This window comes from Hemitrygon akajei, chromosome 26 (genome assembly GCF_048418815.1).
Source record: "Hemitrygon akajei chromosome 26, sHemAka1.3, whole genome shotgun sequence".
Lineage (NCBI taxonomy): Eukaryota > Metazoa > Chordata > Chondrichthyes > Myliobatiformes > Dasyatidae > Hemitrygon > Hemitrygon akajei.
Window position 1 is genome coordinate 34,954,702 of NC_133149.1, and position 23,060 is coordinate 34,977,761.

Genomic DNA, 23,060 nt, shown 5'->3' on the forward strand with positions numbered 1-23,060 from the left:
CCACCCAATCTGAGGCAGTGCTAAAATAATGATGAAGTGTCAATAAGGTATTATGTGGTCGGCAACAATGAATATAGAATTGAGTCAGGTTTTACAAACATTTATTAAACTCTGCTCAACAAAAGTGAAAAGTAAACAAACGACTAACCTAACTGCAAGTTAACTGCTATACGGCAATTTAACAAACAGCCAAACTCTGGAATAGTTCTTAAAGTGGTAAATTCAAAAGTCCAAGTGATTTATACAGTCAGTAAGGAGAGACTTCCCTGAAAACTGATTTCTTTGAAGACGTGACAACCGCTGATCCCCACCAAGATATGCCTTGTCCCAAAGGATTCACGACGAAAGAAATAAAACAGCTTAAAGGAACTGACCTTTTTTGCTGGAGGGTGAACACTGCACAAACCTTCCTGATCTTGGAGGGATTATCTCAGATGCAGGCCGCTATTTGTGAACGAAGATTCAATAAGGTCGATCCTTAACAAAACCGCCGAGCTGCACCAACTTTACTCAATCCTTCAGGTTCCCATACTTTGGTAAAGTCTTCACTCTCCAACTAGACTGTAAAGGTAAATCAAAGATGCAACAAACCAGAACCGGCAGTGATTGGTGAAACTGCTGGCACAACCGTTTTTGCTCCTTTCTGGGCACTTTCGAAAAAGATGATTGGATCAGAAGTCTGAATTCAAAGAGAGTATTGCTTTTAAAGCTGGCTCTAAACTGAAGAATGAATTTCCCTAAATAAAAAGCAATAATTACCAAATGAGCTTGGGCCTCTCCAAATTGAGGAGATGGACAGGTAGAAGATTTCAGCTGTGATTCTCTCAAAAGTGGGGTCACATCAAATACATCTCTGCCTTTTTAGGCTTCACCTGATGTATCAAAGAGGTAATTGGGCAGGAAGGATCCTATACCGTTAAGATATTTGCCTAACTTTCACAGCTGCATTAACCTCAGTTCAACCCTGTCTTCAAAGGCAGAGTTCACACTTTCTCCCTGCATTTGTGTGGGTTCCCTCTAGTTTTATCCCCCAGTCCAGAGGCATGTGGGTTGGTAAGTTATTGACCATTGTAAATTTGTCAGAATGGAGGAGGTGGGTTGAAAAGCTTATTTAAGTGGTAATAAATTTGATGATTTGTTCAAGGAATCTATATGTTTTAGAAATGGAGGAATTTATCATCTTATGATTTGTCCATGGATTTTGATCTCTATGAGGTGCTTTGGAAAATATTGCTATGTTGAAGATGCTCCATAAATGCAAACTATTATTTGGCTTACAAGCTGACTCTGTTCTTCCCTGCACAGGCCAGACAGTGTGTCGCAGGGGAGTTGAGCGCCCTTGTTACAAAATCGCCTACTTCAAAGATGTGTCACGCAGGTTGGGGTTCAAGGAGGCACACAGTGCATGTCAGAGCGATGGCGGGGAGCTGCTTAGCATTGAGACAGAAAACGAGCAGCGGCTCATTGAGAAGCTGATCCAGGGCTTGTCAGCGGGTGATGGAGATTTCTGGATTGGACTCTGGCGGAGTGCCGGTGGGAACGAGAGTTCGGCAGACTGTCCAAGCCTGTACCAGTGGCTGGATGGGAGTAACGCAAAGTTTAGGTAGGCTCCACTGATCTCATTCACTGTCACGTCATACTCAATCAGCATGCCACACTCTTCTTCATTCATGCCACTGACAATGCCAGCATTTATTTCTCATCCTCAGTTACCCTGAGAAATTAGTGTTGGAACTTAAACTGAGTGGCTCTTGACTGTGTTACGTACCCCGTAACTGGATGTCTGACCAGCAGAGAAAGAAGAATCCGTTGGAGTCTGGTGGTACCAAACTAAAGGTGTTTATTAGTAAACTACACAATACAATATCAAAAATGCAAATATACATATAAAACAAGTTAGCAGTAATAAACCTAAAAGTGTTGGTATAATAATAATCAATAATAAACAAGCTCTATCGGTGTCTAGGGGTAAAAGAATTGTCATAGGAAAGTATAGAGTTCAGTTCATAAATGCTAAGGTGGTTATGATTGTTGTATTGAATTCATTGGAGAGAGAGAGCGAGCGAGCGAGATGTAACAGTTGCAGCAGGCTTCAACTTCTATTACTTTCTGATTCCGTCGTTTCATTGTGGCCATTCAGTTATGACCCCTCTGTTCCTCAGCTAGTCCGTTCTTCTGTGGTGGACTCGTCACTGGCATGAGTGGACAAACACACAAGTCCCCACCGGCCCTGCTGTAACACTGTGAGTTTTACTGACTGATCTCCTGGTTCGGTCTCCGAAGCCCCCACCTTTCTGTGGGTTCCCAACACTCAGTCAGTGTCCACTGGTGTGTCTGAAGGGTGTCTCTCCAGACCTGTCTTTTATCCCCACTCACGGGGTCTCAGCTATCCATCAACTCTGAATGACCGTGTCCATCAAATCAGGCCACTCCTGCTATCTCCTGAGGAATGTTAACAAGCAAAGTAAAGTTCTTGTAGTGGAAGGTAAATAATCCAGGAAGAGTCAAAATACAGTAAATCAACAGTCTCTCTCCCCCTCTTATCTGTAGCAAATGTTCTTGCCTGGGCTTTATCTCTCTCTCTCATGAGCAGTGTAGCAACAGCAATAGTTCTTAGTTCTCAGGAGGGGGGTTGGGAATGGTTATCTCTGCACCCCATTGACCATCAGGTCTGTCCATCACTCATAACACCCCCATCCTTCTGGAAATTTTCACCAGAGTGAAAATCAACTAATAAAGCATATTACTGAATTACAGAGTTTAACAAAATACAGAAATGGTCTTAACTACAAGAATAATAGATACACTTTCAAATTAACATCTAGATAAACAATCAGCAATTACATTGTCACTCCTCTTTACATGTTGTATTTTAATATCGAATTCCTGTAACAACAGACTCCAACTTAACCTCCTATTTTTATTTTCCATGTTAGCCAAAAATACCAAAGGGTTGTGATCTTAGTTTAGGTGTATATTATAAAGTGTGAACCAATACATGTGTGATCATAATGTAGTACTTTACAGAAATTTGTGCAAATATTAATCTCTATTTTAATTTCAAACTTAACATTCAATTTTCCTTGATGTTGTCTTTATCTTTCACAAGCTTTGTCCAAAAAAAAATCAAATTCCCGCAAAACCAGATCCTGTTTTTCAAAGTGGCATTTGGTCAACCCTTTGCCTCTTTTCCACTTAACTCTTATGTGGTTAGTTTGCTCACCAGTGTGGAATAGGCCTTCACAGACTCCTTTCACAGGAGCTATCCTATCACCAATGTTTTCCAAACTAAGCCCATTTGCTGAACTTCCAAACCACTCATTTTAAGTAGGTCATTAATTTCATCTTCAGGATCTTTAATTCTATTAGTTTCTCGTTTAACATCTGCAGGTGATCCCTCTTGGTCAAAACAACACTTTAAGTTCTGCCTCTCCAAATCATATCCTTGAACAACATCACCAAGTTGTTTATCCTTAAATTCCAAAACAAACTGTAATTGACTCACAGGCACCTTGTTAACAAGCCACTGTTTAGTTAACGGTCCCTTCACTTTTGTCAACAGTTCTGAAACCAAACCTGAGTTTAAATTTTCTTTATTCAAAAGAATAGGAACAATACTTTTCCCTTTCCCTTCAATAATATTCACATCACCAGCTTTCATTTCATTACTAACTTTTAACACAAGTGACTGAGAATTCTCACTTTCTCCCAGTGCTACGGTTAACCCTTTCTTCACTGAACCAAGTCCATCTGACCCAAAAGAACTGCATTCCTTTTCAACTAAATCAGACACCTCAGACTTTTTCCTGAGTTTCAACACTAGGTTCAGTATCCTGCGACTCCACATCCTGAACACAAGCAAACGGGACATCTGCCTCTCCTAGGCTTTCAATACCAGTCCCCTTTTCAAATTCCAAGTTCCCCTGATCCTCCCAGTTGACCCAGAAAATATTTGACTGGAAACTAACATCAGAGAGAAAGGGCCAGTGTTAAAAACCCTTGTGGTAGTTGGTAAATGGTTAATTATTGCCACATGAACTGAGGTAGAGTGAAAAACTTTGTTTTGTATGCCATCGTATGGATCATTTCAAAAAAAGTGACGCAAAAATGGAATGCAGAACATCGTGTTACAGCTACAGAGAAAGGGCAGTACAGGTAGACTATAAAGTGCAAGGGCTATGACAAGGTAGATTGGGAGATCAAGAGTTTCTCTTTATTGTTCAAGAGGTCCACTTAAGAGTCTTATAACAGTTGCATAGAAGCTGGTGGTGTATATTTTCAAGCTTTTGCAGCTTCCACGTGATAAAAGAGGAAGAAGAGAGAATGTCTAGGTTGGGGAGGGTCTTTGATTATATTGACTATTTTCCCGAGGCAGCAGGAAGTGTAGACAGAATCCATGGAAGGGAGGCTAGTTCTCCTGATGGAGTGAGCAATGTCCACAATGCTGCAATTCCTTGCAGTCTGGAGTTCTCATTTGAAAATTAGATTTCAATTGTCATAAGTTGACATCTGTTGTTTCTTTTAGAAACTGGTATGTGGATGAACCATCATGTGGCAATGAGGTGTGTGTCGTAATGTATCACCAGCCCTCTGCCTCCTCAGGCATGGGAGGACCATACTTGTATCAATGGAATGACGATCGATGCAACATGAAAAACAACTTCATCTGCAAGTACGCACCAGGTAATCTTATAGACATGTTCATACAGGAACTCAGCAACCTCAGCTGCATCCATTATTCGTCATCTATATCAATAATATGGCACATTGGATCAGCAAACTTGTGGATGACACCAAGATTAGGGGCATACTGAACAGCAAGGAAGACTTTCAAAGCTTACAGCAGGATCTGGACCAGCTGGAAAAATGGGCTGAAAAATGGCAGATGAAATTTAATGCAGACGAGTGTGACGTTTTACACTTTGGGAGGACAAACCAGGGTAGGACTTGCATGATGAGCGGTAGGGCACTGAGGAGCACAGTGGAACAAAGAGATTGAGGAATACAGATCCATAATTTCTTGAAAGTGGTATCACAGGTAGAAAAGGTCATAAAGAGAGCTTTTGGCACATTAGTCTTCATAAATCAATGTGTTAAGTACAGGAGTTGGAATGTTATATTGAAGTTCTATAAGACATTGATGACACCAAATTTGGAGTACTTATTGCAGATCTGGTTACCTACCTGTAGGAAAAATTTTGATAAGATTGAAAGAGTGGAGGGAAAAAAAATACAAGGATGCTGCTAGGACTTGGGGACCTGAGTTATAGGAAAAGGCTGAATCAGTTAGGACTTTATTCCCTGAAACATATGAGAATGAAGAGAGATTTGATAGAGGTATACAAAATTATGAGGGGTATAGATAGTGAAAAATGCCAGTTTGTATTTACCCTGAGGTTGGGTGAAACTGGAACTAGAGGTCATTGGTTAAGGGAGAGCTGTGAAATATTTAAGGGGAAACTGAGGAGGAACTTCCTCCCTCAGAGGGTGATGCAAATGTGAAAAGAGTTACCAGAGGAACTAGTGGATGTGGGTTTGATTAGAACATTTAAGAGAAGTTTGCATAAGAATGTGGAGGGGGAGAGGTATGAAGGTCTATGGTCCAGGTCGATGGGACTAGGCAGATTAACAGTTTGATGTGGATTGGATGGGCCAAAGGGCCTGTTTCCGTGTAGTAGTGCTCTAAGATTCCATGACTTCAACAGTTCCTGAACTCAGCTCTGCCTACGTGAGCAACCAGTATGGTGCTGGTGATAGAATCAGAAATTCTACTCTCACTCAGGGATGACCAGCTTTAACACCAGAGCTGGCTCTGTTCTCGAGGGAGACTATTCTGCCTTAGACGGTGGTGGAGGCTGAAATTCTCACAACACTTAACACAGCAGTTGTACAATACATTGATTAAACTACACTTAGAAAACTATGTACACTCAGGGTTATCACATTACAGGGAAGATAGAGAGTGCAGGATAGAGAGTGCAGAAAAGGTTCTCCAGTATGTCGCCAGGAATGGAAGTCTATTCCAGATTTGAACCATCCATTTGATGAAAATGTTCCTCTTCAGATCTCTTTTAAATCTATTACCAGTTCCCATAAACCTATGATACAAGAGATTCTGCAGATTACTCCTCCCTAAATGCACAGTAGTGGTGAGGCAAGTTATAGGGGTCCAGAGAAGGTGATTGACTGAGGTGTGGTTGGGGTAAGGAGTGGCTGGTGGAGGTTAAGGGTCTCAGCTTGGTGGTATAGAAATGAAAGGGCAAGGTCGGGAAGGGTAGGAGTCAAGTCTGGGAGTGTAACAGAACTTGGAGGAAAAGGATTAAGGAAGATTCAGCTCTTCGGGAGAGACCAAGCTGGGGATGAGAAGGTCTAGGAAGGTCTCGCAGTAGCAGCTATACTGGGGCTTAGAGGATTGGGGTTAGATTTAGTCAGGCAGGGGATATCTAGGTGAAGGTGTACTCTGAGGGAAGGCAACCTTAAATAGGAAGAGATTTTTAGCTTTTGACCTGACCTCATACATAATTTGTATGATGAGTTGTGAGCATCACTGAACAGGCCAGCATTTATTACCCATCCCTATTTGCATAGTATTGGTGAGCCGCCTTCTTCACCCACTGCATTCCTGGTGAAGTTACTCCCACAGTTTTCTAACTGTTCCAGAGTGGTGATAAACTGGTGTCGTATGTGAGTGTTACTTTCAAAAGAAATCAGTATTCCTTTGGTAGCCACCTTGATGAATGAGTGTGTGGTGGGGGATGCGTAGTTGACAGGTGCTGTTGGAATAGCTACAACCTACTTCCCATCCCCATACAAGCAATTTTGGCTGATAACAACCTCCAAAGGTACATAAATACTATTGATAACCCATGGGTGAAACTGACTCTTAAAATATGGAAAACTACTATAAAAGAATATAATCTAGAGGGAGATATTGCAATTCTTAAATGGTGTGCATATGACTCAGATTTTATGCCAAATAAATTGGATGCTAGATTTAAGGACTGGACAGCTAAAGGAGTAACAGTTCTTTGCAACATAATGAAAGAAGGAACACTGTTCAGTTTTGAAATGCTTAAAGAGAAACACCTATTAGAACAAGATTTTTTATCAGTATTTACAAATGTGACAATGTTAATAGGATGCTTAAAAATGTAACCAAGGCAAGTACATGCTTGATAGAGCTATTTAGAAAAGCATATAATTCAGATAATGGTAGTAGAATCATTTCAAGCATGCTTAAGGGGTCTGCCAAATCTTAAAACACATTCGACTTCATACGTTAAAACAAAATGGGAGAAGGAAGGAGGGATAATTATATCTGAGGAAGAATGGACAATAATATGGAGGTATCAATGGAAGTATACCAGTTCACAGAAATGGAGGGTGTTTGGATGGAAAAACTTGATAAGATATTTTATTACACCCTCTCAGAAATCCCATTATGATAGTAACCTCCCTGTTTACTGGAGAAATTGTGGAAATCAAAATGCAAATTATTATCATATTTTTTGGGACTGTCCTGTTATCAAAGACTATTGGAGGGGGATACACAATGCCCTGCAAGACATCTTTAAATGTGAAATACCCTTAGACAGTAAGACCATATATTTTGGGTATATACCTCAAGAATGGTTTTGAAAAGAGATAAATATTTAATGAATATATTGTTGGTGGCTGGTAAAAAGACTCTTACTAGGAAATGGTCATCACAGGAGAGCCCAATTTTAAATGCATGGATGGAAATTACAATGGACATTTACAAAATGGAGAAGATAACAGCATCTGTTAATCATAAGCTGGAACAATTTGATTCATACTGGAAAAATGGTTTAACTACATAATGCCTCATAGGCCTGATTTTATTCTCACAAATGAATCTGTTGTTAAAAAAAGATCACTCCCTACTTGTACATAGTTCTTTCCTTTTGCTTGTTTTTTCTTTCCACTCTTTTCTATAAGTGTATACCCCAGATAAATACTATGTGGAGATTTGTGACATATATGATTATATGATACATGTACAATGTCTGAAATACATCTTATGGAAATGTTTGTTTGATGAACTTTAATTAAAAAAATTACAAAAAGGAATAGCTACAACCCATAATGGCAGTGTTTATGTGTTTTATTCTTAGTTCGAGTTTCTACAATTCTGAGCCCGACTCTGGTACAATCCCTGGATCCGACCCTCGATCCCACTGAAGGGAATACATCTGATGTGGGTAAGAGTCAAAATATCCACTGTGTGAGGAACAAGGGGATAGCACAGGTAGAACTTTTGTCCTATGAGCATTTGGAGTGAGGGTCATGAATATTTGGATAAAGTTTAGGTAAATCATGTGATTTTTGTAAATATTGAATGAGGGGAATCATTTTTCAATTCTTACACCCAAGAGGCGATGTTAACACAGCTTCTATGAACAACAGTAAAATCTGACTTAACTCCTCCATCTCCTTTCCACCTTCACAAATCTGTGAGGAGTGGAATGAATGTTACTCCAAGCATGGTGAAAATGCTGAACTCACTTTCACCTGACATGAGGGACCAGTTAAGTGCCTGAAGGGGAGAGCATTAGAAAGTTATTCTGTTGGATCCGATCAGAAAGGACAGGAGTGAACTTGCTTGGTGCTTAGGCATGAGGATGTAAATGGTCTTCTTTATAAATTCCTTGCCAAGGAAGATATGTCCAGTTCCTGGCAGGAAGCCTGCATTATTTCCATTGGGCTTTGAGATTTCCCAGGATCCGGTGATCCAGAACAGAAACAATCCAGACGCCAGTAACCTCCGTAGTGTGACCCAAAATTTTTGGTCAATCATGATCCACGATTTTTTTTTCAAAATGTCATTATTGAAGAGTTTACCTGACATTAAAAATTGACTAAATTTATAAGAATCTGTAAAGTGCCTGAAAAGGTTACCAAACTGTTCAACTTGGTGAGTTATTGAAATACCAAAGCACATAAGTTGACAGTAAAAATTTTAAATGTTGGAATCACTTATCAAGACATTCACATCTGTGGCAAAGGAAATAGTTCATATGCTTTATCAAGTCAAAAACCCTTTATCACTGTAGGGAATTGTGAAAATACACTCAGTACTGAATAAAATTTGGTATATCTGTATACCTGCATGTAGGTGCCAGATAGGGTGGTTTGAGTATCTCAGAAACTGCTGATTTCCTGGGATTTTCACACACAAGTGTCTAGAATTTACAGAGAATGGTGCAAAAAACAAATACATCAAGTGAGCAGCAGTTCTGTGAGCCTTGTTACTGAGAGAGATCAGAAGAGAAAGGCCAGACTGGTTCAAGCTGTCAGGAAGGTGACAGGAACTCAAATATCCACACGTTACAACAAGTGGTGTGCACAACAAACACGTCAAACCTTGCACTGGATGGGCCACAGCAGCAGGCCATGAACAGCACAGTCTGTGGAGAGAGAAAATCTGAATTATAAGCCTAAGGAGGACAAGGTTACAGTAGAACTGGGCAATCTTAATAAAAGCAGAGGAAACAAGTTACCTGAAATCATTGAATTTGATGTTGAGGTGAAGAGGCTGCTATGTGCCAGATGGAAGACAAGGTGCTGTTCCTTGAGTGTTGGGTGGGTCTTGGTGGAAAAATGTAGGAGGCTATGGATGGAAAGATCAGAGTGGGATGGCACTGGAAAATTGGGGTCAGCCTTATCAACTGAATAATGTTCCATAAACAATTCACCCGATCTACATTTGGTTTCTCCATTGCAAAGACGACCAAATACAGTAGACTGGTTTGGATGAAGTGTCCATTTCAACTGGAAGGACATCAAATGTTGGGAAGGGGCAGAGTAACAGAGCAAATGTCGTATCTCCTGCATTTACATGGGAAAGTGCTATGTGTGGTGCAGTGGCTGGGGGAGTTGTAAGAACAAACCAGGGAATCAAAAGGGGAACGGTTGCTCCAGAAACCTGAAAGAGGATCACAGGGGAAGATGTGTCTGGTGGTGGCATCTTATTGAAGACGGCAGAAGTTGCAAAGAATAATCCATTGAATGTGGAGCTTGTTGTGTTGGAAAGTGAGGACTTATGGAACTCCATCCCTGCTCTGCCCAGAGAGCAGAGGGGTAGGGAACATGTAGGATGCAGTTGAGACAATGTCAGCTAGTTAAAGGCAAAGAAAGACATCTGAGGTACCAGTACAAAAAGTCTCATCATCAGAACAGAAACAAAGAAACTGAAGGACCGGGAGGAAGGAATGGAGTCCTTGTAGAAGTCAAGGTGGGAGGAAGTATAGTCGAGAAGTCTCTGGAAGACCGTAATGGATGTTTGCTGTGAGCCATCTAAAATGAAGACAGAAATTTCTAAAGGGAAAGAATAAGTCGCAGATGAAGTTGGCCATCTGTAATATTAACTAACCTTTTTACCCCTGATAACACAGATGCCATCTGATCTGTTAGGTATTTCCAGCATTGCCTTTTTTGGCTTTCAGTCCTCTGCAAAAAGCTCTGACTTACAAGTTAGTTTTTTTTGCTCTCTTGTTGACCTCATGACTGAACCAATCAGAAGATTTTGTAAATGGAGCATCGCTGCATCAGTCTTGCCCTCACCATATCAGAGATACTTTACTTTTTCTATCCACCCCTCCCCCACCTTCTCTAAACTAATTTGTTTTCTCACATTTTGAGTGCACATTTTTGGTTCTTCAGCCTAAAATGTTAAATCTTTCTACAGATGTTGTTCAACCTCCAGGGAGCTTTCAACATTTTTGGTTTTATTTTGGATTATTAGCACCTGTAGTATTTGAATTGAGTATAAGTTAGCAATCAACAAATTAATAAGATAGGAGATCTTTCCAAATCTTTACATATGAAACAGTGAGAGGAAGGTTTGAGCAACGTAGTAAGAATGGTTGTTTATTAATTTCTCAAAGCTCCACTATAAAATGGGGATGCACACACCGTTACCAACTCTTCTGAATGTGCCAGTCAGCTATGTACCAGGTTCTTCAAGCAGGAAGTTTCAAGCAGGAAGTACTGTAGCAGAAAGAAACACTGAACCTCTTTAACCACTAACAAGGAACAATGTCAGAACTTAAATTTCTTTGCGTTTTAATTCTTCTAGAAGAAGCAGCAATTCCAGTTACTTCATCGGTTGAGAATGAGAAGGACTCCGCTGTAACTATTGACAAATCCGAAGGTAACTACAGAAATATCAGGCAGTATGGGATACAAATCATGCACTAAGAGTGTGAAATGGTGGCACACCCTGCCTTATTGTATTTTAGAAGTTGAGTACAGATTCAGATTTATTTATCACATATATCAAAATGTACAGTGAAATGCATCATTTGAGTTAACAACCAGTATACCCAAGAGTGTAGTAGGGGCAGCCCATAAGTGTTTGTAAACTACCTGCCCGTGCATTACACATGTGGTTAGGGACATACTTCTGCCTCTCATGTTTATTTCTGACCCCACCCCAATATCAAGTTTTGGTGCACCAATCCCTGATCAGGGAGCCTTTATCAAAAACAAGTCCCAACAATCTGTGGTGGCAGCAACTTGATGTCCAAGGACACCAGGCATCATCTGACTAGCACTTTAGAAAATATTTTATTAATAAACCATTTCAGCTATGATACGGTCTGTTGTTGGAAGGCATTCACACGAAAAGGGGTTTAAATTGCTTGCATGACTAAAGGCATTGATTCCTGCCAGGATATAGGCCCATTCCTCTGCTAAAGGGGCTGTCATTGGACACATGAACTCTGTTGAACTTGGCATTTCATTGGAATTTAGGTCTTTTCCTCTTCTAAAGGTGCTGAATCTCATTGGTAGTTACCTCCACCCTCTACAAAGGGTGAGGACTATCACTATGGTAGTGTTTCCAATTTGAATACATAGAATCTTACTGAGGTATAGGTCCTCTCTTCTAGGGACTAATTTTCACTGGGGTGTGGACTTCCCCATCCTCTCCTGAATGTACAGACTTTGCCTGAAAAACTGATCTCTATCTTTCCCAAGGGTTTGAATCTTACTTGGGCAGAGGTTCCCTATTGTCCTAGAGGTGTCTACTTCAATTCAAGTTTAATTGTCATTCAACCATACACGAGTACCCATGGATACAGCCAAACAAGACAGCATTACTCCAGAGTCAAGGTGCAAAACACAATACCAACAGACTCGCAGCAGAAACCATGCATAGCACATAAAGATATCAGTGAGAAACAGCCACACAAAAAAAAGTCTTAACCTGAACTATGAGAAATCTGCAGTTGACCACGATGCAGCTTGTCTTCTGCCGAGCAAACACTGGGAGTCAGCACCAACTCCAGCCTGGATGCTGGAGCTCAGTTCCTACTGACCCATATTGAACGATATTCTTCCTATACCGCACACTTGCCCATGTAGACATCTAAAGAGAAAACTATGGTCACAGTGGGACAATGTCACAACTGATATGAATCCTGTGATAACCCAAACCTGGATTTTTTTTCAAGGTTAACTGTCACATCTATATTGAAACATACAGTGAAATGTATCATTTACATCAATGACCAACGCAGTCTGAGGATTTTCTGGGGCAGCCTGTAAGTGTCGCTATGCTTCTGGCACTAACATAGCATGCCCACAATTTACTAACCCTAACCCATACACTTTTGGAATGTGGGAGGAAACCAGAGCACCCTGAGGAAACCCAGGCGGTCAGGGGAAAAATGTACAAGCTCCTTACAGGCAGTAGCAGGAATTGAACCCTTATTGACAACCATTATGCTACAGGAATCCTGATTTCTTTTTCCTTTTTTGCTGCATAATATGCCTCTCCTGAAGCTGGTTCTAGAGGCTTCTACAGCCTGGGATCAGTTAACATAGTAACAATCCAGGACCAATCTTTCGAAAGTGCACTGTTGGTAATATGGAAAGTACTACGCAGTTCAGACTAAAATTTGTAGATGACACCAAAATAGGCGGTATTGTAGACAGTGAAGAATGTTATCAAAAAGTGACATTGAGATCTTGATCTGCTAGATTGGTGGGCTGAGAAATGGCAAACAGTGTTCAGTTTGTTGCTCATCAGCTCCCTTACCTAGCAGATGAAGTGAGAAGCATTGCATTTTGGGAAGTCAAAACATGGTAGGATTTTCACAATGAATGGCAGGTCCCCGGGGAATGTTGTCAAACAGAAGGACCCCGAAAGTAGTACCACAGGTTGGTGAAGAACGCATTTTGCACACTGGCCTTCATCAGTCAGCGTATCGAATACAGGAATTAGGATGTTAAAGTTGCAGTTGTACAAGATCTTGGTGAGTCCACATCCAAAGTGTACCATTTTGATCTTCCTATTATAGGAAAGATGTCATTAAGTTAGAAAATGTTCAAAGAATATTTATGAGAATTTTGCCAGGACTCAAAGCCCTAAGTTTCAGGGAAAGGTTGTGCAGGTTAGGACTTTATTCCTTGGAGTATAGGAGACTGAGGGGTAACCTCAGAAATGTTTAAAATCATGAGGAATTTAGATGGCATGGATGCCATAGTCTTTTTCTGAGGAAGACTGCCAGCTCTGGAGAATCGCAGCTGTGAGAAATGACTGGATAGATTGGGGTTCTGTTTATTGGGCTGGGGAGAGACTAAAAATTATTTTTCAAATGGGTGGGACCTATTTTCCTGAGCAGAGCATTGCAAAACCTGTGGGATAATTGGAAATAGGATCACTGGAAAATGAGAAAACATCTGTCCAGAGAATGGTAACATCTGGAATTTGCTGCCTGAAAGAGTGGTAAAGTTGGAAAAGATCACAATTAAACAGGACACCAATGTATACTGGAAGAGTTGTATTTAGCAGAGCCATAAGTACCAGAGGGTAGCTCTTTTTTAACTATAACAGGGATGATGGGCCAAATGGCCTCCAGCACCCACACAATAACAGTACTAACATTTCTACAGTTCCATTTCAATTTGAAGGATTTCAGATCAGCTGTATCTGGTCTGTCTTCTCACTTTGTTCCATGAAGTTAGATTTACCTTTTTAATTGGAATATCTATTCCCTGCAGGCAATTCTCTCAACATCATCTACATCATCATTCCAACCATCCCTCTTCTCCTCCTGCTGCTCGTTTCTGCTGCAGTCTTCTGCTTCCGCTTCTTTATCAGAAGGTAAGTTGGAAATGACAGGTCAGCCCCACAGCACCAACCACACACCGCCCACCCCACAGTAACAGACCATTCAACCCTAACGGGGAGATCACCCAACTAAACTTTGATGCACCCATTCTCCCAGACCCAACAAACCATCCTTACTCATATTGTGACAGTTCTCCTCTCACTTGCTGCACAGTAGCAGACACCCCCACGCAGTGATTGCCCCTCACAGTGAGAGGCCGTCCACCATCCTGAATGCATAATACACCCCTCCCCCCCTCCAACCTCGACAACTAGGCTGCAACGAGAGGGAGAACTGGTCCAAGTTTGTCCCAGTCTTGTTTGCAATTCAACTTGGTGGCTTTTTTTTGTTTGAAGGGAGGAGGAAAGAACTGCAAATGTGGAGAAAGAGCACAGCTTCTGGATGGAGCCTGTCAGAAACCAGTCGCCAAACCTGGAGATTTACAATGTTATCAGAAAGCAGTCAGAAGCTGACCTGGCCGGGACCCGACCTCACATAAGGAACACGTCATTCTGTGCCACTCCAGCCAATCGAGGCTTACACAGTCTGTCTGGAGAGTATGATAACGTGCAAGGCCACTGCTCTGAGAGCAGCTTTGTGACAAATGATATCTATGAGTCCTGCAATGACGAAGTACCAAGAAGCAAAGAGTCAGGATGGGTGGAGAATGAGATCTATGGCTACTAGGACTCTGCAGGGTGCAGGGATCAAGTTGTCCAGGGACTGTTTCCCCTCCTGAACATGATGCACTCTTGACTGGACAAAATAGTCTGTTCCTTTTTTTTTCCAGTGCAATAAGATACAGAGAAAAACTATCTAATGACATCAGTATTATGAGAATGACACTTTACAACTATTGGCAAGCTAGGCTCTGACCAATTAGTACATCAAAGGGACCCCAAGGCGTTTCGGAGATGGAGTTGAGTGTGAGTGAGAGGGATGTGGTTCAAATGTTTTCTAGTCTTATTCATGTCAGCATGTAAACCTTTTCTCCCTAGAATATCATGGAATGTTCTTGCTCTTTTAGCACACTGGAGAGAGCATGCTTCGAATGCATTCCCACACATTGTTTGACACTAAGACACAAACTGCATATTTAAGTCCATATTTAATTAATACAAATGATCAGAGTGCATTGTGGTTCTCCGGGCATTATATACCTTATTACATGCTAGAACTCTTAATAAATGTACAGAACTTCTGTAGCACTTCAGGACTGAACTTCAGCCTGAGAAAGGGCATGATGCTAATTCTTCTGAAATTCAAGTATTTTCCAGAACTTTGATTAAACTTGTAAAGTGGCCTCAAACTTGCAATGCCTATTCCATTTATAAATCATAGTCTTTACTTTGGCAAATGTATCAGTGACTCCTGCAGCCACGCTTAATTCTCTCCCATATCTTCCAAAGGAGAAAAATTATTTACAAGATCTTGTCTAAGATGATTGCAGTGTGTAATTAAGATATAAAGTGCAGGAGCAGGATGAAGATCAGAAAAGATCAAAGGACCTCTGCACCTTCAGTACTCAACTTTTGAACATGTTGGATGGATTTTGCTGTGCATGGTTTCCACTTGCTCATGGACTTTTTTTTTATTACACTGCCAGTTAGTGTAAGTATTGCCATATCCTGCGACTTGTATGAGCTAGGTAACCAATACTGACGAAGGGTCTCGGCCTGAAACGTTGACAGTGCTTCTTCTTATAGATGCTGCCTGACCTGCTGTGTTCCACCAGCATTGTGTGTGTAACCAATACTGTATCTCCTTAACCAATAACTGCAAGATCATTAAGAATCAAACTATGCAAGTACAAGAATATTTTATACAAAGTCAAATTAGATATTCTTTTGTGGGATATTGGTGTTCCAAACAAGGGCAGCATCCAATGCTCATCACTTAAACACACACAAAATGCTGGAGGAACTTAGCAGGCCAGGCAGCATCTATGGAAAGAATACAGTCAACATTTTGGGCTGAGACACTTCCTCAAGATGGAGGCTCTGACTCCTTTTTTTTCCTCCAGTCTTGAGGAAGGGTCTCAGCCTGAAACATCGACTGTACTCCTTTCCATAGATGCTGCCTGGCCTGCTGAGTTCCTCCAGCATTGTGTCTGATGCTTGGATTTCCAGCATCTGTAGATTTTCTCTTGTGATTGGCTCATCACTTAAACTGTCCTTCATCAGGTAATAATGAACTTTCATCTCTGGACTGTGATGAATTTCCTTGTAGCTTTCTGCAACTGAATAGCTTGTGAGACAATTTCACAGAGCAGCTAAGAGTCACCCATATTGCCATTGGTCTAGAGTTGGATATAGGCCAGACCAGGTCAGTGGGATCTGAACAAATCTACATCCAAGCCTAGTAATTAACCTATACTGAAAGGAAAAGAAAATACACCAGCCCAAAAAATGTTAAACAAAATAATTTCTATACAAGTCTAAAAAAAGTCTTAGCAATAATTAATATCTGAAATGAATAAGACTCCAACATACAGAAGTGAATTTTCAATCCCAAGAAAAATTGCTTTTACAGCATTCAAAATTATCTCTAGACCAGAATACAGGTTTAGTTTGTAGTTATGTCATCACACAATGTGATGTATTTGAACAATGAGTTGCCAATGAGATGTAATTTTTGCACAGTTTGTTCTGAAATAATGCACCTCAGTCAGCAAGTTCTGGAATTTTGCATGTAAATGTACACAAGTTTAATTCCTGCATGAATATTGGTGCTGTCAACCATATTCTTTATAGAAAAGTCTTTAGAACCTCTACATACATTGTTATTTGTTCCATATACAAAGAGATCTGTTCATGTACCTTATAATGTAAGCACCTCATTGTTACAAATAGCACAATTCCTGTCATCAGACTGTTTTTGCTGTACTCATATAGCCAATGAATTATTTGAAGTGTATATACAGGCAGTTCCAGGGTTCCAAGCAGATTCCACTTTTACAGATGTCTACAAGTTGATTTGGTCTACAAGTCAGACAATGCACAAAAGATACTTGCTATTGGTAACTATACCTCAAAAGTATTGTAATGAATTACATCAAAAGCACACAAGTCTAATAAGAAAGAACAATTACTAAAGAAGAGAGGTTCTGCTTTTGGTATTAACAGATGTATGTGCATACTTCAGATGTTAGAGTTTTATTAATATATGGGAGCTGTTGGTCAAAGGATTCCAGGATTTAAATCCAATATTTGACTTGAAGGAGAACCTACATGTGGTGGAGTTTCATTGTTTGCTGCCCTCGTGCTTCTGGGTGTTGGGTTTGGGATTGCTGTTGCAATAATTTGGACAAGTAACTGCATTCTATTTTATAGATGATACAATTTGCAGCCACTGTGCATTGGAAGTGTGCAGAGTAAATGTTTAAAGTTGTGTGATGCTAGTCTTAGATGGTGTCAAGCTTCCTTCAAGTTAGCACTACTCTTATCCAGGCCCATTGGACATATTAGCCAGCCGGTTGTGTCATGGCATCTGCACTGGATTGAGGTGACTGGGCCTGGGTTTGAATCTAGCCGGCCGAGTCCATGCATGTTTTCCATTCTTGCTGGGTTGAGTGTCGAGCCAGCAACTTGGCCTCATAAAACAAAACAGACAAGATGCTAAAGAAGCGGCAAGGTTGCTGCCCAATGCACCACAAGACGTGGAAAGGAACAACAATTGAGGGTATATTTCAGACTCCTCACCCGAGCCTTGAAAATGGTGGAAAGGTCTTGAAGCATCAGGAGGCAAGTCACTTTCTTGCTATCACACAGAATGAATCAAAATGACACGAAACTGGCCTCTGTTGTGATGGTAACCTTAAGAGGAAACTAAAATGGGTTACTTAATCAGCTTTTTCTGCTGAACATGCTTGTGACCATTTCTGCTTTATGTTTAGCACTCACCCACTGGGCAGCCCCATCACTAAAGATGGGGATATTTGCAGAGACTGTTCTTCCATTAGTTGTTTAATAGTCCATCACCATTCACAACTAGTTTTTGCTGGGACTACTGAGCTTTGACCTCATCCAGCAGCTGTGAAATCATTTACCCATTGCCACAGCTAATGTTTTTGCTGTTTAGCATGTATGTAATCCATCTCATCTTTAGGGTGTGCCTTGTGCTGGTCTTGACATGCCCTCCTGTACTCATTGAACCAGGATTGATCCATTGGCTTGACAGTAGTGGTAGAAAGATATGCTGAGCTGTGATTTGCAGATTGTGGTCATATACACATCATCTGCTGCTGGTTCACAGAATTTCAATGATGTCCAGGTTTCAATTCTGAGACAGTTCACATTTGTTAGTGGAGTGAATCATTGAATAACTTTGTTTCTCTTACTGTTTCTACATTTTCAATTCTATCCAAATGAGAAGTACAATCTGTATTTAAGTGTTGGAATGGACAGAGTGTGTGGCTTGGTGTTGGGGTGATGAGGCAAGTTTGTTGCTACAACAAAGCCGACCAAATCCTGAAATTCATAGCTGAAAAGCAAAGTCCGCAGTAGACGGTGAACATTGCACTCCACTTCCAAAATTCAGATCCATGGAAGCATTGTACAATGTGCTATATTGTGTACGTAGGCAAGGGAGCCATGATAGCTTAGCGCTTTTACAGTTTGGAGTTCAATTCCAACATATCCATATGTAGTCTGTACATTCTCCCTATGCGTTTCCCCGGGTGCTCCAGTTTCCTCCCACTGTCCAAAGACACAGTGGTTGGTAGTCAATTAGTCATTATAATTTGTCCCATGATTGGACTAGGGTTAAATCAGGGGTTGCTGGGTGATGCAGCTCAAAGGACCTATTCTGTGCTGCATCTCTAAATTTAAAAAAAGACAAAGTATAAAACTTTCCAAAGGAGAGACTCCACTGAGTTGTAGTGTTGTCACTGTATTCCACTGTGGGTCACTCTGTACTCCTTGGTCCTGTCCAGCAAAAGGAACCAACCCTGATGGAGTGTGGAGTGTAGAGAGTTAGTACCAAATATATATAAAAATGAAGTGACAGACTGGTGAAGTTACGCTGCAGACCAGCCAGATTCAGCTGTAAATGGGGATGGATTATTACAAAGCTAATAGGACAGGACTCAATGAACTTGGCCACCTTCAACAATGGCAGAGTGCTGTACTTGAGGGACAAATAGCACTTACAATCCTCTTCAGCTAGCAGGGCTGTGCACAATCCTTCTTGGCCTTCTGTTAACCCCCCACCCCACCTCACCCCATCCCATCCACAAAGGAGATATCAAGAATGGCTCAGAGCACAGGATAAAGCAAAGGATCTTGTGTTTGCACCATTTAGAATATGTATTTTGGGATTAGCTATGCCTCTTACCAAGATAAGATCCAGCCATAACGATGTTAACAACATAAAAATTGACACATAAATCCTTCCCACAAGCAAGATGCTCAAATCTGGCTAATAGCTGCAGCAGCAGTGTTTAGAAAAGTGATAGATGGTGTTGGCTGAATTATGTAGCAGCACTTAAAAAGCAAGTTCAGATCATCATCAAGCTCAGATCAATTGCTTTTGCAGTTATTCAGATTTGAAGCAATCCACGAGCACATGCATGACAACCTAGAGAACAGTTTAATATTTATGTTAATGGCATTTCATATATCCAGTCATCACAATTGATAAAAAATTAAGTGGAACAGTAATGTATGCCTACAAGCGCAGGACAAAACTAAGTAATCCAGTAACTCCTCAGAGCCACCTACAAGGGACAAGACAGCAATGCATTGAATACTCCATCTACCAGGACAAGCACTGTACCAAGATACTTGGGTAACTACTTGTCTGATACTCCATCCACCACTCAAAAACTTACACCTCCTCTTTGCTGAAAACTGTAGTTTCTCTGCTTTACAAGGTGCACTGCAGCATCTCACCAAAATTTCTTCGACAGCACCTCCCAAAACCATGGCCTCTACTGCCCAGGAGCCCAAGGACAGCAAGCACTTGGGTTCAACATCATCATAAGTTCCCCTCCAAGTCAAACATAATTACATTCAGTTACCACTTTATTAAGTACACCTGCTCATTTATGTAAATATCTAATCAGCCAATCATCTTGCAGCTACTCAATGCATAAAAACATGCAGACATGGTCAAGAGGTTCAGTTGTTGTTCAGGCCAAATATCAGAATGGGGAAGAAATGTGATCGAAGTGACTTTGAATGGGGAATGTGGAAAATCTTGGAATTTTCTCACACATTTTCTCTACAGAGGATGGTGCAAAAAGAAAATCCAGTGAGTGGCAGTTCTGCAAACAGAAATGCCTTGTTATTGAGAGAGGTCGGAGGAGAGTAGCTGGACTGGTTCAAGCTGACAGGAAAGTGACAGTAACTCAAATAACCAGATGTTATGACAGTGATGTGCAGAAGAGCATCTTTCCATGTACAATGTCAAACATTGAAGTGGATGGGCTACAGCAGTGGATGACCATGAACACACTCAGTTAGGTAAGGTGGCCATTGAAGATATATTCCTTTTCCTTTACCATCACCGAGTCAAAAAAAACAAAACACAAGGAAACCAAGAGTTCAATAACACCTCTCATCTCACCTTTTCAAAAGCAATTAGAAATGGCCACTAAATGCTTGCCTTATCAACAGCATTTGCATCCTGTAATGCAGTTCTCAAAATAGTGGGGGCTTCCTGCCCTCTTGCAGTAATGCACCAGAGTATGTACAATTAAATGGTCCATGTCCCAGCCTCATCTGGGTTCTGTGTGAGATCACATATTTTAATTATGTTTGTCTTGTTTCTACCTCCAGTTGAAAGTGAATTGAATCAGATTTCCTTTCAACACCTCAGCAAAATGAAAGAGGGAATCTTGGTGCCAGTGATGTGGGCTGGATTGGAACTAAGGTTCCAGATCTGGTGGATCATCGACATCAGTCTTCTGCAGCCTCAGTGTGGACATCAGTAAGAGTGTGAATCTGGAGAAGCTTGTGCAGACAAACAGCGTTCAAAATCCTTATGTCACTGATCCCTCCCCTCTGGCTGCTAACCACAGGATTCATTTACCTTGTTCAAGGGAGTTCCAATCACAGCCACAAACTGAGATCACATTCCTGAAGCAAGCTTCCACCTCTAAGACAAGATGGTCTTTCTTCAGTCCACACAGATGTTTGTTTTAAACTGAATAGGTTTATTTACAGACCTGTAATGCTTTAGTTCAATGTTTCTCAATCCATAGCAATATTTGAAAGGTTAAATTTATTTCTGACTGCTTCAGTTATCCAATGGATCTCTGTATGTGATTCCAATCTGGACCTAGTATGTGATGTTGTGGCTGGATTTTAAATTTGAGATTAAATTTTAGGTCTTGTGCTGTTCAATTTGGTGGACAGACCCAAAAGACTGGGATTGTTCTCCCTGCTACAAGGAAGGTCACAAGAAGATCTAATAGAACTGTTTAAATTCACAGAAGGTGTAGATATGGTAAATAGAGAAACATTTTCCAGTGGTTGATAGGTCAAGAGCATAGGTAAGAATGAAAGTGATTGGCAAAAGTGCTAAAACGAGTCTAACAATGATAGGGAAGTTACTGGAAGTTGTTGGACAATGTCAGATAGGAAAGGTTTCAGGGGATATGGATCAAACAATGGCAAATGGGACTAGATTAGATTACAGTCATGGTTAGCATAGACCAGTTGGGCCAAATGGCCCATTTCTTTGCGGTATGACTATAACTCTGTGTCACTCTAAGAGACCGGATTAATCCGCAAAGTTCAAAGTAAATTTATTATCAAAGTACATACATGTCACCAGATAGGAGATTCTTTTTTTGTGGGCATATCAGCATATCTAAAGAACATAACTATAACAAGATCAATGAAAGATCAACCAAAAGATAAAATGCAAATGAGAACATGAAATAATAAGATAAAGAGTCCTTAAAGTGAGATCATTGGTTTTGGGAGCATTTCAATAGATGGGCAAGTGAGTGTAGTTACCCCTTTTGTTCAAGAGTCTGATGGTTGAGGGGTAGTAACGGTTTGTGAACCTGGTGGTGCGAGTCCCAAGGCTCTTGTACCTTCTACCTGATAGAAACGGAGGAAAGAGCATGGCCTGAGTGATGGGGATCTCTGATGATGGATGCTGCTTTCCTACAACAGCATTTCATGTAGATGTGCTCAATGGTTGGAAAGGCTTTACCTGTGATGTACTAGGCCAAGTCCACTACTTTAGATAAGATTTCCACACTTGGAAAGGTAGGAATTGTATGGTTTAAATGGGGGAAGATCCTGTCTGACCAATTAAATTTTTCAAAGAAGTGACAAAGTTTATTGATAAGGACATTGCTATGGAACTACATGAACACAAGGCCTTTGACAAGATTTACCATGAAATGTGTTAGAGAATTTAGTACCAGACAAACAAGGTAGGCAAAGACCTCAAAGCTAGTTACCACCTTTATTTCATGAATTCATGGGGAGCCATTCCACATGTCTCACCAACATAAGGTTACAATTCAGATTTATACAGTGCATCTAATCACACTAGGTCAGCCAGTCCCAGACACTGTTTTCACAGTTTACACAACACTAGCACCTACACAATTGGATCCTCATTGTTCAAAGTACAAGACAATCCATTAATCACATTGCCTCTCAATCTACACAATCTAGCACCTACACAATCAGTTCCTCAGTAAACATGATCTATTGTTGGTTAGTACAAGGAAGATGGACCTATTCCGCTTCCCATCACACCAGCTCCATGACTGCCAACCCCAGTACTCCAGCTTAAGTTTTCCTCCACAAAATGAAAGGCAAATTGATAATAGGAAGCAGAGGGTAATTGTCAGGTAGGGTCAGGTTACAGTAGGACTCAAGTACAGACCAACAAATGCTCTTTTACCAGGATTTATTAGGGAGCACAAGGGCAACAGTCTTTCAAAAACAGGAGGCA

The 23,060-nt window shown here is 40.8% G+C and overlaps 1 protein-coding gene across 1 annotated transcript in view; it reads left to right on the forward strand.

The window, feature by feature from the left end:
* Positions 1-15,441, forward strand: part of layna (layilin a) — a 36,170-nt gene extending 20,729 nt beyond the window's left edge. The window contains exons 2-7 of the mRNA XM_073029856.1: positions 1,306-1,603; positions 4,526-4,683; positions 8,136-8,222; positions 11,099-11,173; positions 14,029-14,131; positions 14,495-15,441. Of these exons, the coding sequence (XP_072885957.1) occupies positions 1,306-1,603; positions 4,526-4,683; positions 8,136-8,222; positions 11,099-11,173; positions 14,029-14,131; positions 14,495-14,825 (1,052 nt within the window). The 3' untranslated portion in view covers positions 14,826-15,441. The remainder of the gene's footprint in view (positions 1-1,305; positions 1,604-4,525; positions 4,684-8,135; positions 8,223-11,098; positions 11,174-14,028; positions 14,132-14,494) is intronic.
* Positions 15,442-23,060: the final 7,619 nt, after the last annotated feature.